General features: G+C 52.9%; 6 protein-coding genes across 6 annotated transcripts; 3 read left to right on the top strand and 3 right to left on the bottom strand.

Annotated features, from left to right (window-relative positions):
- Positions 1 to 2372: 2372 nt before the first annotated feature.
- Positions 2373 to 3844, bottom strand: PHACADRAFT_96522 (uncharacterized protein; the record flags this gene model as incomplete). Its single annotated transcript, XM_007397428.1, has 6 exons — positions 2373 to 2560; positions 2618 to 2786; positions 2851 to 2978; positions 3031 to 3213; positions 3263 to 3594; positions 3648 to 3844. The coding sequence occupies 6 exons, from the start codon at positions 3842 to 3844 to the stop codon at positions 2373 to 2375; spliced, it is 1197 nt and encodes a 398-aa protein (XP_007397490.1).
- A 2453-nt stretch (positions 3845 to 6297) lies between these two features.
- On the top strand, positions 6298 to 6768 carry PHACADRAFT_29966 (uncharacterized protein; the record flags this gene model as incomplete). Its single annotated transcript, XM_007396491.1, has 3 exons — positions 6298 to 6401; positions 6471 to 6533; positions 6594 to 6768. 3 exons carry the CDS (start codon positions 6298 to 6300, stop codon positions 6766 to 6768), a joined length of 342 nt encoding a protein of 113 aa, XP_007396553.1.
- A 1297-nt stretch (positions 6769 to 8065) lies between these two features.
- On the top strand, positions 8066 to 8896 carry PHACADRAFT_185668 (uncharacterized protein). Its single transcript, XM_007397427.1, has 3 exons — positions 8066 to 8196; positions 8253 to 8417; positions 8459 to 8896. Exons 1-3 carry the CDS (start codon positions 8159 to 8161, stop codon positions 8598 to 8600), a joined length of 345 nt encoding a protein of 114 aa, XP_007397489.1. The 5' UTR covers positions 8066 to 8158; the 3' UTR covers positions 8601 to 8896.
- A 219-nt stretch (positions 8897 to 9115) lies between these two features.
- On the bottom strand, positions 9116 to 11430 carry PHACADRAFT_258927 (uncharacterized protein). The gene is made up of 6 exons (XM_007397426.1): positions 11202 to 11430; positions 10810 to 11135; positions 10581 to 10757; positions 10404 to 10525; positions 10181 to 10349; positions 9116 to 10124 (listed from the first exon to the last, which is right to left on the bottom strand). Exons 1-6 carry the CDS (start codon positions 11423 to 11425, stop codon positions 9931 to 9933), a joined length of 1212 nt encoding a protein of 403 aa, XP_007397488.1. The 5' UTR covers positions 11426 to 11430; the 3' UTR covers positions 9116 to 9930.
- A 991-nt stretch (positions 11431 to 12421) lies between these two features.
- On the top strand, positions 12422 to 14732 carry PHACADRAFT_258925 (uncharacterized protein). Its single transcript, XM_007397425.1, has 9 exons — positions 12422 to 12653; positions 12713 to 12904; positions 12953 to 13183; positions 13242 to 13412; positions 13472 to 13663; positions 13719 to 13913; positions 13969 to 14142; positions 14195 to 14362; positions 14422 to 14732. The coding sequence occupies exons 4-9, from the start codon at positions 13405 to 13407 to the stop codon at positions 14546 to 14548; spliced, it is 864 nt and encodes a 287-aa protein (XP_007397487.1). The 5' UTR covers positions 12422 to 12653; positions 12713 to 12904; positions 12953 to 13183; positions 13242 to 13404; the 3' UTR covers positions 14549 to 14732.
- A 352-nt stretch (positions 14733 to 15084) lies between these two features.
- Positions 15085 to 15556, bottom strand: PHACADRAFT_258923 (uncharacterized protein). Its single transcript, XM_007397424.1, has one exon. It carries the CDS (start codon positions 15518 to 15520, stop codon positions 15281 to 15283), a length of 240 nt encoding a protein of 79 aa, XP_007397486.1. The 5' UTR covers positions 15521 to 15556; the 3' UTR covers positions 15085 to 15280.
- Between the last annotated feature and the right edge of the window lie 24 nt (positions 15557 to 15580).

Genomic DNA, 15580 nt, shown 5'->3' with positions numbered 1-15580 from the left:
GGCGCAACGAGACGAGCACACCACGACGCCCCCCCCCCTCCCCGTGAACAAGGGACCGCCGCGTCCGGTTGCGCACTATGGGAGACGCTGACAGACGAATCACGGTTCACGGCGGTGTCTGTGCGTCGCGAATACACCGGTGCCAGGCTTCGCTGCCATTTCGGCGTTTGTCGAGGGTGCGGCGGACGGAGATACGCATGAAGTTCCGCGTCCTCGGTTCCGACAAACTTTGAAACGTCATTAGCAACTCAAGAAGAGTTCGTGAAAACCGGATTACGACTGCACCGGCGGCAGTGTGAGTCTTCATCGTGACGTACCCGGCGACCACTTGTTGTATGAGGCGCATCATCAATGCGAGTTCCGATCACCTAATGTCCAATGGCAAGGGCACTGCCAGATGTGCAGTGCAGATGCATAACGTCCTTGACTGACTGTTTCCGTTTACAGACTTAAATTCCTGATAAAGATTTCCGGTGTACTAGGAAGCATACGCGCGGCGCGCGGTCATTAAACGAGCCCTCTACTAGCATGACCTTACGTAAGTTAAGTCCAGGCGTTGCCGATCCTGCCTACTGACACGGTGATTCAGAATATGCGCCTTAGACTCCTCAGCCTTTTATGCGATTTCCGTGACACATACAGCTAGTAACCCGCGCACTGCCGTACCCTGTCAGCCGCTCACTATCATGCTATGGTCCTGTAATTTAGATCTGCACATTCACCAGCGAGGCCTCGGAAATGGCTGGGTGGGTGATCTCGATGGGCTACGGTGATGTGGTTAATTCTTGACGATGCTGGCCGCTTTATGGCGGAACATTGACATCGATGACCTTCTTCGGGATGGCCTGCAGCGGGATGGACATGAGGCTCGTACTGGAAAGGAAGGGAATATGTAGACCTGCCAGGCGTTGAACATGTTGGCGGCCAGTTATTGCTTTGCCGTTATGTAACCAGGACGTCCGGGACACAGCTACGAGGGCACTGGTTATCCATCACCATTCAGATATGGCATTCGCATAGTCTTTGACATCCACAGCCTCCTCGGCGTTTTTGTTCATGAAAGTCGGGGCACTTTGATTCGTCTCTATTCACTAATTATGTAATCGCTGTCGATGGATGGACATGACTTAAGTTATTGAAAACGTCAGCCGCCGCCAATTTCCGCACTTCCAGATGCCATTTCACATCATCCGTTGTCACACCTCTGTCGCGCGAAACCTTCGTGTCTGATACTTTCTGCCAGCTGCTCAGTCGCTAGCATTGTCCTAGGCGGCAAAGCGTGAGGGAGTTCACACCCTGTGTTCTCAAATTTCCCTACTTTACGGCGTTATGCGTCCAGCTCCCGATTTAGTTATCCTGAAGGCCAATGGCATCGCCGATTATCTCTGTCCCGGAATGAATTTGTTTTCCCTGAGGCTGAAACTGGGACCCTTGACATCTTTTGATACAGTTTGAATTAATCAAGTGGTCGCATGTCCGAGCCATTCCATGACGAAGTATGCCACCCGATTATCGGGACGCCCTCACCCACGGTAGAGCTCCCAGCTCTACCTTCCCACAACTACGCGTGCGCCTCATGAATTCCATCGAAGCCGGCTAGTGCTAAAGAAGGCTGAGAAGACCCACCTCAAGGTAGCGGCGCACGGTTCCGGTGCTATTAGTAGCGCCAAGATATCTGACGCGACAATTGCGGTCTTCGGGTACAGAGATGGTTGCGCCCTTGACGAATGAGCTGTCTCTTGGTCCTAGCAATTCCTAGGATAGATGACGGAAGTGAATTACTTGCCTCAACGGGAAGCCCAGGATTCGGGCCTCTGGGCTGATGTAGGCTATAAATAGAACTTGAAGCTTAGACGGAGACACTGCTTATGTCCTTTCCGAGTGAGCAGTTCTCTGGTAGCGGAACACTAAGATAGACAGCACACTACACCGGAAAGTTTGGTCGCGATAAGTGATTTGACGCGCTTTGCAACACGAACTAGACACACTTTGAGCAGAACCTGTGCGGGAAACCTGATAGCGTACTATTACACACAACGCCACATGAACACATGAGAGGGGCTGAGCTGCTGAAACCGCTTCTTCGATGCGATGTGGATGACGCGCTGCGATCATCAAGTCGTGCAGTGTAAGGACACCCCAGTACACCGAAGTGGGGTGGCATGACATGCGGCTGCATATTTCAGATAGTTCAGTGGGGCTATGTGCCGTGAGTAAGAACTCAAATGCTATGCAAAGAGACAGATGAGTCTATACGAGATCGTGAATAAACAGCGCACTTACCAAATTGTCTGCGGACCAAGTTAGGCGCTTTCCCCGCACCAGCCGCGTTAGGCCTCAGGCCTATCTAAACTAGCGGGGACAAGTGGCAGTTACATGTCTTGCAGCCAGGGATGGTTCAGAAGCGCGACTGCACTTGGGCGGTCAGCGGGCTCCAAGTGGATACATCCCTGAATAAAGCTTGCTGCAGGGCCGAGCTGATCCTCGGGAATCGTCTTGTAGTTGGCAAGCGCATGTTTAAGTTCAACACGGTACAATTCTGAAACTCGGAGAAGGTCGCCTAGATTAGAGGTCCTTGAGTTAGCATTGCGCACGGAACAGCGAAGGGACGGCATACCGCGCGAGTCAAAGTATTCCTGGGCGAGTTGTGCACGTTGGAGCATTGCGGAGCTGAAGCGCTCCCCAGTGAGCTCCATCATCTTCGCTAGGTGGTCATCCTCTAGGCTGAAGTCCTCGTCACCGCTCTCAGGATGGAAGAGCCATCTGCCAGAGAGCATCTCGAAGACCTGTAATAGAAGCAGCGCAGATAGTATGAGTATATGCGCGACGAAAGGGGGGCAGACAACTGACGATGCACCCTATCGCCCAGATGTCGATGGCAGCTCCGAAGTCAGAGCGGAGAATAACTTCAGGTGCGCGGAGGGAGTAGGCACTGAACTGTTTCACTGTCTGCTCGCCAACCGGCCCGACATGCTGGGCTGCTTCGATTATCAGCGAATGCGAATTTAGTAGCGAAATGTAATTTCTTACATTGACCGAGGTCTGTTAGCGTAATCCTCATGTCCTTCACCCTTTCTGGAGGATCATCCCACTTGAAATCGGCGGGCAGTGGGTAGCAAGCGTCACTTGGATCTGCGGGAAGCGTTCCAAGCCACTTCTCAATAGCTTCCGGGCTCATTTCGGTGTGGAAGAGCATATTGTCTGGTTTTATATCTACTTTCTGTGAGCCGATAGTCGATAAGCAGAATGCATAACTGCGTACCTGTATGGACGATGCCCAGCTCATGCAAGCGTATAACGCCCTGGAGGACCTGCTTGACGATGACTTTTACCGTGTGCACGGGCAATGCTTTGTTAGGGGAGCTGCGGCGGAAGGTAGCAACGTCTTGGCCATACACTTCCATAACCAAACAAATGTGGTAATTTCCTCGCGGCCGTGGGATCTCGAAGTCGTCGATGAGTGTGGGCAGGTGGCCCATTGGCCCGCCGTCTCGAACCTTCTTCATGATTTCGAGCTCGAGCATCACCCCCGCACGATGTTCGCTGGTCGCATCGAGGGTAAGGATCTTTATCGCGTAGAATCGCCTGCTTTTCCTGCAGAACGGAAAATGTCAGTGGACGGTCAAAAGAGAAAAAAGTGCTCTTACGGTGCAGCTGTGTCGCTCACGAGCCACGTATTGGACCATACGCCGGATCCCAATCTCGTCTCGACCCGGTATCGCTTTTTCAACTTTTCGTGACGACGAGCAGGGTAGTAGTCCGGGAGGTGTTCGGGGTCGGTTCGCCAGCCTAAGAATGCGAGGATATTCGGTAGCAAGGGGATATAGGAGATAAAGGATGCCATCTCAGGCCAGCGAAACCAACTGCGGGCATAGTGGGCATGCATTATATAGAACGAGCGTGTGACAGAATCTGATGCACAGCTGAACGCCGGAAGTTCGCTTGCTGCCAATAATCAGCGCTTAATGGAGCAGCCATCTTATCTGCGGGTGGCAGCAAATACCACCGGTTTCTATGCTCTCAATGGACTATGACGATCAGCTAGAAGAAAGATGAGGATGACTTAGAGACATCGCCATAGGACGGGGTCTCTGCATGCAGACTGATTATTTGCGACTGCCTCTGTAGGGTCACGCCTGGGCCGTCGATGGACTGGTGGTTGACCGTCACGTGTCACACCGCGCCGCCGGACTGGTACAATTACTACAGTACTAGTGATGCGATCACAGCGGCCTTGTGATCGTTCAGCGCTCAACGCTTCACCGTCGAAACTTATTAGGACCTGTAGATGTCCAGCGAATTCCTAAGTTGGTTTGTAAGTTTGTGTAGGTCGCGTGATCTTCAGCTCACGATGAGAAGCTGGAGAATCCAGAGGTCGAAATCTAATGCACATAGCCAAGTGCTCCTATACAGGCAGATGAGGCAGAACACCACGCCTCCACCATGCGTCTCGACTCAGCTGAAGCGATGCCTCAATTTGGAGTCTGGAAACGACCCCTCATTCTATTTGGAGAACACGAGCTGGTTTAGTAGCGTCGCATCACAGCATGTCAAAGTGCAGGCAACCATGCATATCGCGAGACACCCCCAGAAATGTCTAGTACGTCCCTCCACCTCCTCGCCCATAAAGTTTCATTTTTGACACACTTTACGTAGTATTTTATAACATGTTTGTACTAGCATTTAGCAAGATTAAGCCCCCCTTTCCATTTCCACCTTACTTCGACATATCAAATTTAAAGCGTGTGTTACAGTAAGCTCTGCAGTGGAGATACTTACGCAGTGCTCTTGCGATTCCCAGCCAAAATTGGAGAAGCTCTTAATTTCTACCCCGCCACGCGCAGCGGAAAGCAAATGGGCGGCGAGCGAATATCACACAAACATTTATTGGATATCAGGCTCCACAGCTGCATCGCATTGAGCCGTAATGAATCGAGCGTTAGCTCCTAGGTAGATGCCATGAGTGGAATGCTACCCATAGGGCAGGCTACGATACTTGAGGCATCGCGCCATGCAGCATAGTAGTACACCTTCGCTTCCGACAATTCTTGTTCTCAAGGTGCGAGTTCTGACCTTGGGTGCTGCTTACTTAGCCCCATGAGGAATGCGAGCTGCATGAGCTTCCAGCTGATACTTCTGCGCCTCTCTATGATCTCGCACTGCTCCCGGTCAGCGGGATTTCCGGCGTCCTATGTTCCGTATGCTATCCAAAACAGCCCGCTAATGCTTTCTCTCCCGTTGCAGGCTCACTGTCAATGATCCGACGATTGTTTCGCCGCCTTCGCGGATATTAAAGCGCTCATAATGCCAGATGGATGTCAGCTAATGCCAGTCTGATTGTAGCGTTGTCCGCACTTGTCGAGGCGCTCTGGCACACTTCAAGTTGCGTGCTCTCTAAGTTTGCAATCCAAGCCAGCGACAGTGGGACTGGTATGGTGGTAGGAATTTAGGTGGGCATATCATGTTATTTTCTCTCGAAGAAGTTTTTGACAATGCGAAAGGCGGCCACGTCATCGGCCGTGAAGCTTTGAAGTATGAACGACGCGGGTTCGGTCTTTGGGCGTCTACACGCAGTCGCCATTGGCGGTGTGTCAAAACTATACGGTCGTGTCGAGCATATCCTGCAGTCTACCTGAGGTAGGCTCGAGATTTGCTCCACGACTGTCGACACAGATAGTCACTTGTAGGTGTAATGCACGAGTCATCCCGCGTGTAGCCAGCAGCCGGTCACATCAAAAACGCAGAGAAGTCTGGCTGAGCTGGCCGACTTGGATGAGTTGGCTCAGGCGGTTAGACGTTGGGTCTATGCTGCCTTATCTGCTCGTCTAGAATATTCCGCCATCCCGCATGCAGCGTTACTGTGGCCTCAGGTGGTTTAAGCTGAACTTTGTTACTACGCCGCAAGAACATCCTCCCACGAATCCAACACTAGGAACCTGCTTTGGCAGCGCCGCACGTCCTCATGGTAAACATGAGATGTGCAGGGTTAGTCGACTTCGTCCTCATCTCACACGCGAGAGCGGACAATAGATGCCGTTACAGCCAGCTTCAGGAATCAATCACTATAGCAGACGAAGTTTGACTTCTCACGTACCTCTTCCTAGGACGCTCGTTCAGCAGGCATGCGTATCAAGGAGCTGCACATAGCGGCACTGATACTCCAGAGGATCCAAGTTTATAACTCGCAAGAGATCGTGTCCTTGAGGTAGCGACTGTTGCCTTCCCAGGCCCTCACAGTATGCGGCTTTTTGCGCATCCTAGGGGACAAGCATTTGATACATTGCTACTCAGCCACACATGGGTCCATTCGGGCGCAAGAGCGATACCAGCAGAGAGCAGGCACGCAAGAAAGTCCAGCCTGCGCAGGCTTTGGGGGGCGCTGTGGGCGACGGTGCCAAGCCGTAAGTTGCTGGTCTGGAGACGTCATCTCTAAGGAACGTCTAGTGATTTTATCTGTATCTACTGTCTAGGACCCACAAAAATCCGGAGAACAGTAACGCGCATGACGGTGGCTCTCAGCGGAGGACCAGGGCGTAAGTGCTTCCAGGCCCGGCCTGAGTGGCTGAATTTCGTTTGACATGAATCGATCGTAGGCCACCTCATACTGACCTCAACGTCCACTTCATAGTGCCGTCTGAGAGACAGCTGGAGAATCTGGAACGCATGCATCCGGGGTATGGGAAAAAGGCACGAGAGATTCACGATCAGCTAGCCAGGGAGTATGCCGCGGAGCATTGCCCGGATGCAATCCGTGCCAATGTCCGGTGAGCTCGTTTCTTACGTGCCCACTTTCAATCCAACAGAATTGATTGTCGCAGAAAAATTTCCCATTCTGGTGGAACCAATCCGGGTGGCTCATGCGCATCTCTCCGCGAGAGCCTTGATTGGTAGAATTCTGACATGTTGAGTCCACATGGCTGCTTCGAAAGCATGCAGATTTTCTGCACTGCATCTGTGTCTTGACACATCACCAGACCTGCCGTTTGCAGGACAAAAGCATCTGAATCGAGCTTGGCAGGGTCTCACGGTTGTATGCTGGGCATACTACGAATAAAGGGCATAGTAAGTTTCACATCGCCTAGGTGGTGTAGTAGTGATGATAGGGGCTGCCTATGTTTGAGCACAGGTTTTCGCAGCTGTGAGAAAGACTTGACTCACCATATGATGAAGTCCAGTTTGCATATCACGCATTGGTATGCGGTAGAAACTGGGTTAACCAAGCCCAAGCTGTTATGCTGCGGGCTAAAAGATGCACAACCTACAAAGGTGCGGACACGTAAGAGACAAGTGCTTCTACGAGAGTTTCCTACATGATATCGGTAAACACTGAGCAAGCAGTTCGGGTCACTGCATGACCGCTCACTTACATGGATAGCGAAAACCGTGAGGCTGACATAGGCTCTGGTATAAGCAGTCCTTATCACCTCCACCCACAAAAATGCTGTGCGCGACTCGACGGCTTGCAAAGGGCGTTTGAAGTGAGAATGATCGTAAAACGACCCGCATCCAGGGCCTAAACGAACGCGCAAATACCCGCATCGTTGGGCGTCTGCCGGCCTGGTGCTCGTCCCGATAAGGCAATTGAGAACTTAGGCCGTCCCGGTCACCACAGTGTTCATGATTCCCCAGACACGGCGCGTGCGTCGTAATTAGGAAACATTTTTAAGATGGTCTCTTCACTAAATTTCATAGGTACAATGTGCATCTACTCCTTGATACCCAACAAAGCAAGGAGGTCCATATAGAGGTGTACGGCTCTACCATCTATACGGCGGCTTCCCTTGAACGAGATTGTCGCATGCTCTGCTTCCTATGGACAGCGGTAAGACGTGGCCACACCGCCTCGACACAAGCTTCCACACCTCGCAACTACTGGCAAAAGCGGACCCTTGTTGACATATGCTGTACCAAGGATGGTCCTCCTAGGTAGCATATAGGCTGTACCAACGAGCTCTGCTGGGCGAGCTTCATTCTCCGGCGCAGTGATCTTTGTCCACGACGCCGAGCTCATCAGACATATGGACTGCTTTGCCATACGGAGCACAAGCAGTGTCTTCGGTTTGCTAACGATATAAAGCTCCGGAGATCTACTCCCCTTGTGCAGCATCGACCCAATCTCCTCAACACCAGCCGCTGTTTGCAAGTTTGCATCTTCGACATGAACTCGTCCGCCCAAGCGTCGAACGCAGCCGTCTTGTGAGTCTCGCCTCTGGTTGGCATGGAAATGTGCGCTGAATGCGTTCGTCCTGCAGCAGCGCGGCGACTGCCCCCGCGAACAGCGGCCAGGTGCGGTTCAGTCGCTCTTCTGCCACGGAAACGACTGCTCACTCCGCACCTCTCCAGCCCGTCGCCGCGCCCAGTAACGGTGTAGTAGCGAACGTCCTAGCCGCCCAGCCGGGCACCGCGTGGGTCTTATCGTGTGTCTAGTCTCCAGATGCTGACTCGCTCTTATCCGCAGCGGCAGGAAGGCGGCGCATCCCTACGCGGGCAATGCGGACGAAGGAGAGCACGTGAGCCCGACGTACGAGCCCAACAACACGCAGAACGGATGGCGCAGGCCGCTCTACACGGCCCGTGACTTGACGGTCGAGAGCGGATGAACACCGGAGCCGTGCGCAACCGCGAACCAGGGCCGCGGACCTGTAATGGGTGTGCGGGGCCTGGAAATGGAACTGATGGCGGGATCGTGTTCGTTGTGTCATGCGCCTACAGGGTCCGCTTGTAGTTTGCTTGGTTGGTCGGCGATCGGCGCGAACATTCTGCCGGCATGAGTCGGAGTCGGGGCGATAAGAGTTGGTACGCCGCGCGATTTCAAGTCGTCTGGATTGGTTCTTCCTGTCGTATATGTAGTGATAAACTTGGGTGTAGCAATTTCGGCGCTTCCGGCTTCGTAAAGGGTTGCTGCATCGTCAGCCGCCCAGCTGGCGGCTGATGTCGTCGTGTGCAGGTGCGATAGCTGTCGTCAGCTCGGACGGGCACAAAATTGAGCAGATATAGGTCATGTCCCCGGTTGACAGCGGCGATGCGCTCGACACACCACTCTCCCTGCTTCTCGTTCTCGATTCTTACCATGGATCGACGAAGAAATAATATTGAGTTGTAGTATCTGTTCAAGTTTCAAATCAACGCTATAGTACATCAATCAATAAGCATACAACTTAATGTCGAGCCAATCAGAATAACGGGGGAAGATAGCGAGAAAGAAAGAGGCGCCAAGGCGGATGGGGCTATAAGAACTGAAAGGGAACCACGACGCTATTTATCTCATGTCTATAGACGAAAACACTGGCAAGGTACATTCAACCAAAAAATGAATGGGGAGGATAGAGAAGTCCGAGTGAATGGACGACACCCATACCAAGGAGCATAGCATAACGATGATGAATGCTACCATCCGAGCCGCAACAAACCACCAGGGTCGAATCGCTTAATTGACTTCTGCGGAGAATTAGTCTAGCAATGGAACGAGAATGATGAAACGAGAGCAGGTTAACATCGATGAGCTATCCGGGTGATTGAGAGGAGTGAAAAAAAAGGAGGAGCAATACACGTAGAGCTCGCGCGAGGGTCCATCGGGCGGAAGACCCATCGAATAGCGCCGGATTGTCTCCATCTAGAAATCTGGAGGCCAAAGCACGGCACGCATAAGGAAAACGACGAAGCAGCGAAACTTGAACAAGCGAAAGGGAAAAGAGCGACAGGGAATTGCATATGATGCAAACATATTTCGGACACCAATACGTATGCGAGCCCCATCTTGCGGCCGAATTTAAGTCCCCGCCGGGACCCATAGGAGTGGATGAACCAGACGAGGGACGGACACGAAGCGGAGATGAGCACGGACCACGCCAGATGTCACCCTCAGAAGTGCACGGCTCAGCGTGTTCAGTAGAAAAAGTGTCCAGCGCAAGCGAGGAGTACCAAACCCGCCTAAGGGGGCCCCGTAGAAAACCAAGGATGGTTTACCAGTGTTTCTGCTGTAGGTCGATCCTCAGGGTCAAGGCGGCAGCAGTGGCGGACGAAGTTCGCGGCCGGTCCAACTTCCTCTTGAGGTAAAATTTTGTAGTTGGCCATCGCGTCTTCGATCGCGACGGGATACAGCTCCTCCACTCTGAGGAGGTTCCCTGGGTAGAGTGTCAGATCGTATCCAGCATTACGGCCGGAGCGCGGAGAGACGCACCCTGATCGTCAAAATACTGTTCGCGCAGACGTGAGCGCGCAAGCATGCGCGCACTGAATTGCTCGCCGGTCAGCTCCATCATCTTCGCGAGGTGATCATCTTCGAGGGTCCAGTCTTCGTCCCCAGCAATGGGATGGAACAGCCACCGGCCAACGAGCATTTCAAAGACCTAGAAACCGCCCCTGTGAGCTGTGCTGCGGAGATGGTAGGAAATGACACGCACGACACAGCCTATAGCCCAAATGTCGATTCCAGGCCCGATGTCACACTGTAGGATGACTTCGGGTGCCCGAAGGGAATATGCACTAAACTGTTGTACGGTCGGGGTTTGCCCGACCCACTGGCCTAAAAGTGTCGATATCAGTGCACGGATGAGCTGCGGAACTAGGAACGGACTCACACTGGCCTAAATCCACAAGAGAAACTTTGATTTTCTCGGCTTCCTCTGGGCCACAGTCAGTGGCCCAATTATTGGGCAAGGGATGCACCTCGGTTTCATCGCCAACGTTGGAAAGCCAGCTGTCAATCTCCTGGGCGCCCATCGACGTATGGAATAAGATGTTGTCAGGCTTTATGTCTACAAGAAGTCAGCATGGCATATCCACCTGGAAACGGTCAACAGATCGAACCTGTGTGCACGATCCCACACTTATGGAGGTACGCTGTCGCAGCGGTGACTTGCCGCATGATGGTGCGCACGACGTTCAAGGGGAGCGCCTTGTTGTCTGCAGAGCGGCGGAAAGACCCTATGTCGGAGCCTAGGACATTCATGACCAGACAGATGTGTGCACCACCAAGGAACTCGAAGTCATCGTGGAGCATCGGTAGCCCTGGAAAATCGCCATGCTCGCGGAGCTTCTTCATTGCTTCCACTTCTAGCATGATGCCTCTGTGGACCTCCTGGGTGGCATCCCGAGACAAGAGTTTGGCCGCACGGTATTGCGTCGAGCCCCGCCTGTTCTGCACGTCAAGTGAACCGTCGAAGGCATCTACAATCCGGGAGATCGGGGCAAAGACTCACCTGTTGGTGCTGCTGGTGAGCCAAGTGGTTGAGTGTGCCCCGCCCCCGAGCTTGACCTGGAGCTTGTATCCGTGCAGGACCTCGCCAGGAACGCCCTCGTAAAAGTCCGCGAGTTCGCGCTCGCGCACAGGAGTAGCACGTAAATCCTCGGGGTCGGGCACTGCTGGAGCTCCATAGAAAAGGTTAGTGAAAACATTTGCTAAACTCTTGATAAAAACGATCATGGCGAGTTCAAGACGCTTGTGAAGAGTTCTGCGAAGGCGGACGAGTGGAGAATGCGCGTTACCCGCCTTCGCAGGCTGTTATACCGTGGATGCTGTGCAGGTTATCACACGACTACCTCCTTAGCGATGTTCACGTTTAGCATAACTTAATTTCAGCGAAATTAGTCACGTAAATACTTTGTCACGGTTGTCGTGACAGATACGAGTAACATCCGTCACGGTGGCTGGGTCCTAGGAAGATTCCTTGTTATCAACTCCGGCGGTGGCATGCCAGACGTGGAGAGAAGGCTTCGAACGAATGATACTCTGCACTGAAGCGTCGGTTCCATGACATCGCAGACTCCCGGGACAACGAGTGAGGCTCTCCGCTTCGGAAAAGAAGGCTGTACTTATCCAGAGCTGAACGTCGAACTTTGCAGCTGATGGCGCGGTAGGAGTTTTGATAGATACGATGCTTGGCAGGACTGGTGGCCAGGTCTACTGGGACCGCACAGTTTTCCGATCCAAGAGTTGGTCTCCGTCTTCTCTAACTTCGCCATAGGTCGATTAAAACTGGTATATCGTTGAGTTTCGCTTACAGGACAGACTTCTGTGAGAGGTAGGCTAGTTTCTCTAGACGTTTCCGCCTACCACTGGACACAACCTAGTTCCTCTGATGAAGCCTAAAATTGGGAACGGGGGTTCAAAGCTTCTGATCCGCTAAGCTCTAAGTTCATAGTGCCGCACCATCATACTACATGGTCGCTGCGTGGGAGATATACCCCGCTTTTGTGACACACGGTATGTGCAAGTACTCGCCACTATTACGCGATGATTATGATTACGTTCTCCCAATACAGAGCTTCTAGTTACCGTGTAACCTGCCCTTCCCGTTGTTCGGCTGTCAGCTGGCCTCTGAACGAACTTCATCTATCGCTGGAGGTGCTCATTGCTAAATCAACCGGTTGCCTGTGCCGTAGGTCTTGCAATATTTTGCACTGCGCCAGTTTTCAGGCTGTGATCCTTTCTGTTTCAGATCTCAACACCGAACGACGCCTCCGTAGGACAGAACTGGGTCTGGCTGGGCCACAAGCTGGCATGAATCCGTACAAGGCACCCGCTTTTCGCAAGGCGCCGACAGAGACCAAGGTTTGGCGCGTCTCTGCGACTGGTCATCCCGCCTGGATATTGCCTTGACCGCTTTGGGATGCATATGACCCTGCAACCCGTCACTAGCGTGCCCCGTCAGGTGTGTCTGTTGTGTGATTATTATAATACGTTACGGAAATCTGATTGGTGACTGCTTAGGATTTCCATCATGCGATACTAAGGTTCTGGCGTGGCTGGTGAGGTTTGAATCTTCTCACGATGAATCCTGACGAAAGGCCAGGGTCTGTGCTGTGTTGCTCCTCGAGGTAGACGTGAGGATTCCTAGGATAACATAGCTTTTCTATGAACTACAGACCGTACGCATCGGTGAATGTATCAATCACGCTCCAGGTAAGCTGTCCTTTCTGAATTGAGAAGACGATGCTGAAACAACTGTAGGAAGCGCCGTATTGCTCGCTGCTCCTCTCACGGCGTTCACAGCCTGGCAGATGATTTGCCTCATTGCACAAGTTCAAGGTTATGTCCTCCGAATGTGCCACATTCCTAGGATGCTGCGGCTAGCTGTGCCGTATTACGACTACCATGAGTGCTGCAGTTTATAACTGAGAAGGAAGATTGGCGTTTTGGGTGTCCGCCGTCGTGGCCTCAGAGACTACACATAGGTCTACTGTAAGGAATCTTTTCGCGCGTTTGAGAGGCCTATTTGACTTACAATGTTCAGCGTCAGAGGGAACAACATGAGCTCCAATCAGCAGTCAAGCCGGAGTGACCAGTCGGCCAGAGACGAACGGCACAGGCAGGGGCGGCATGCGAACGACGTGTCAAGGGCCCAAGCGGCCAGATATCCACAGCCCCGGGAATCGCAGCAGTCCCAGACGAGCGGACATGGTATGGTCCCGTGAGTAGTGGATACTACCAACATGAAGGAATTCTTGACTATACTAAACTCGTACGCAGCATGAGCGTGTCCCCAGACAGAGCACAGGCGCGAGTCGCTGACGAAGGCTTGTTCTCTCCTTCGCGCAGCGTTTCCGTGTCTGCGCAAACCCAGTCTGAATACGCCATCAGTGTGCCAGGTACTCAGGCGTCCAACTACTCGCAGCCCCGCGAGTCAAAACAACGACAGGGGTACGAATATGGTGTGCCTCCGTGAGTAATGAACGGTATTGACGCTAAGGGTGCCTTAACCATGTTCCATGCTCAGTGCGGGCACGTCCTTGGAGAGAGGTCAAGCGCAGGTTGACCGCCGCTCCGCTGGAGTTTCGCCCCCTTCTTCGCGTAGCGTACATGCCGCGTCGCCAGCACAGTATGCAAGCGGTGCCCCAGATACTCAAGCGTCCAGATACCCGCGGGACCAGGTACCGCAACAGCAGCGTGTGCACCAGCATGACATGTCTTCGTAAATAGCCAACGCTATCAGCATGGAAGAAGCGCTAACTGTATCTCATTCCCAGTGGGGGCGCGGTCCCGGGCAGAGGTCAAGCGCGTGTTGATCGTGGTCCTGCTGCTGAGAGCCCGCTCCCTTCTTCGCGCAGCGTACCCGCCGCGTCTCACTCTCGCTCTCCAGCGGAAGTCCTCCCGAATGGCAGTTCGTCTGCACCTATCAGTGACGCAGAGACCATTGCACCGTAAGTTAAGCCGTCTATTCTCTTGCATCTGTTGTATCATCTCTGTCTCCAGACAGAGCCCGTCGTTGAAGATTCACTTCACGGAACAAGCAAAGCAACAGCTGGCAGATCTTGAGCGCAGCGACCCGCGGTATCGCGGCCGGGCGCGCGAAATGCACGAAGAGGCGATTATGGATTATGCGAAGGAGCACAAGCCGAAAGCCAAACGGGCCAATGTCAGGTGAGAGTCGTGGCCCTCGTGGATAGCTGTACCGACTGAAGTGTGCACTTTCTGTACAGGAAGGTCGCACATACCGGTGGGATGAACCCAACGGAAGGTGAGCATCAGACTGTCTCGTTCAAGGGCGGACCCGGTGAAGATGGGAACGGTGTCCACATTCCCATGCCTCCACGTCCGAACGAGTAGCGCCAACCGTGTCCATGTGCGCTGCGGATGATAAATTGTATGGCAATGCGAATACCTGTGTCCTCTAGCGTTCCGCGTCTTCTTTTGTTGAGTGTTTGGATATGTAGATATCCGACGAACTGCTCGCCCTCGCTTCTCATCTTCGTTTACATCGCCATCCTCGGAGGCAGTAAAATATAATCTGTTTCGTGTGCATTCGTCTGATGAAGAAGTGAATGAGCAATAACTCCAAATACGCACCTGGGCTTGCGCGATCTTTCTTGATTGCCTGTTCTGGAATGACTATCAAATAGACGCCCGAAATCTTCTGAGCGGCAAGTACAAAGTCCTTCAAGTTGACCTTCACCGTGAGCAAATGAGACGCTTTGAAACTCAAAAGTACTCAGGCAGTACTCAGGCTCGAGGCAATATCGCTACAGGCTAGTACCGCCGACGCTGAAGACATGCAGCCTGGTACCGTATCGTTATCAACGTTCCGGTGAGCACGGTGGCCGGGTATGTTATGTCCTACTAGGATAGTGGCTGACGGCGCTATCTTCTGGAAGTCTATCCTACTCAAGGTCACTTGACAAGCACCTCTTGTGCTTGCACAGAAAAGGACGGCGCTGGCGGCATTTTATAGCGACCCATTTCGATTTCAAATACACCCTGCGCTTAGCAGGGTTCAGTTGTACGTACTCGTGCCTCTCGCGCAGCTCAAAGACACGTAGTCTCCAATGTCCAATGTCTTGTTCACAGAAAAGCAGCCTGGCCTCTAGCTTGCAGGCTTGACTCCACAGACGGCACGAGATATGGCCACCTCTCCCTCGCGCTCCTTGGTGGCAGATACTCGCGGTAGGAAAGAATAGCGCGGGTGATTGCACTAGTACGACCCTTTATTTCGATATGGCATCGTTCAGCAACCCTGGACACCACCGTAGAACTGGCCTGGATCAAGAAAGCATGACTAACTGCCCCGCGTTCGTGTGCCATTTCTCGGGATCCTCGTTGCTCGAGGCCTCCGGAACATTCCGCGATTTAATGATGCCTCTC

The sequence above is a fragment of the Phanerochaete carnosa genome (genome assembly GCF_000300595.1).
Source record: "Phanerochaete carnosa HHB-10118-sp unplaced genomic scaffold PHACAscaffold_6, whole genome shotgun sequence".
NCBI classification, from domain to species: Eukaryota; Fungi; Basidiomycota; class Agaricomycetes; order Polyporales; family Phanerochaetaceae; genus Phanerochaete; species Phanerochaete carnosa.
Note: the sequence above shows the minus strand (reverse complement) of the source record. Positions and strands in the feature narration are given on the sequence as shown.

Bases quoted from the DNA above. Each gene is read 5' to 3' on its own strand.
- PHACADRAFT_258927 (XM_007397426.1), bottom strand. From the start codon at position 11,425: ATGATCGTTTTTATCAAGAGTTTAGCAAATGTTTTCACTAACCTTTTC. The intron at 10,350-10,403 runs GTGCGTGTCATT...GGCGGTTTCTAG, and splicing joins TTTGGGCTATAGGCTGTGTC to GTCTTTGAAATGCTCGTTGG. The intron at 10,125-10,180 runs GTGCGTCTCTCC...CACTCTACCCAG, and splicing joins ACAGTATTTTGACGATCAGG to GGAACCTCCTCAGAGTGGAG.
- PHACADRAFT_258923 (XM_007397424.1), bottom strand. From the start codon at position 15,520: ATGGCACACGAACGCGGGGCAGTTAGTCATGCTTTCTTGATCCAGGCC.
- PHACADRAFT_258925 (XM_007397425.1), top strand. The intron at 13,664-13,718 runs GTGAGTAATGAA...TTCCATGCTCAG, and splicing joins TACGAATATGGTGTGCCTCC to TGCGGGCACGTCCTTGGAGA. The intron at 14,143-14,194 runs GTAAGTTAAGCC...CTCTGTCTCCAG, and splicing joins GACGCAGAGACCATTGCACC to ACAGAGCCCGTCGTTGAAGA.
- PHACADRAFT_185668 (XM_007397427.1), top strand. From the start codon at position 8,159: ATGAACTCGTCCGCCCAAGCGTCGAACGCAGCCGTCTT. The intron at 8,197-8,252 runs GTGAGTCTCGCC...TTCGTCCTGCAG, and splicing joins GCGTCGAACGCAGCCGTCTT to CAGCGCGGCGACTGCCCCCG. The intron at 8,418-8,458 runs GTGTGTCTAGTC...TCTTATCCGCAG, and splicing joins GGCACCGCGTGGGTCTTATC to CGGCAGGAAGGCGGCGCATC.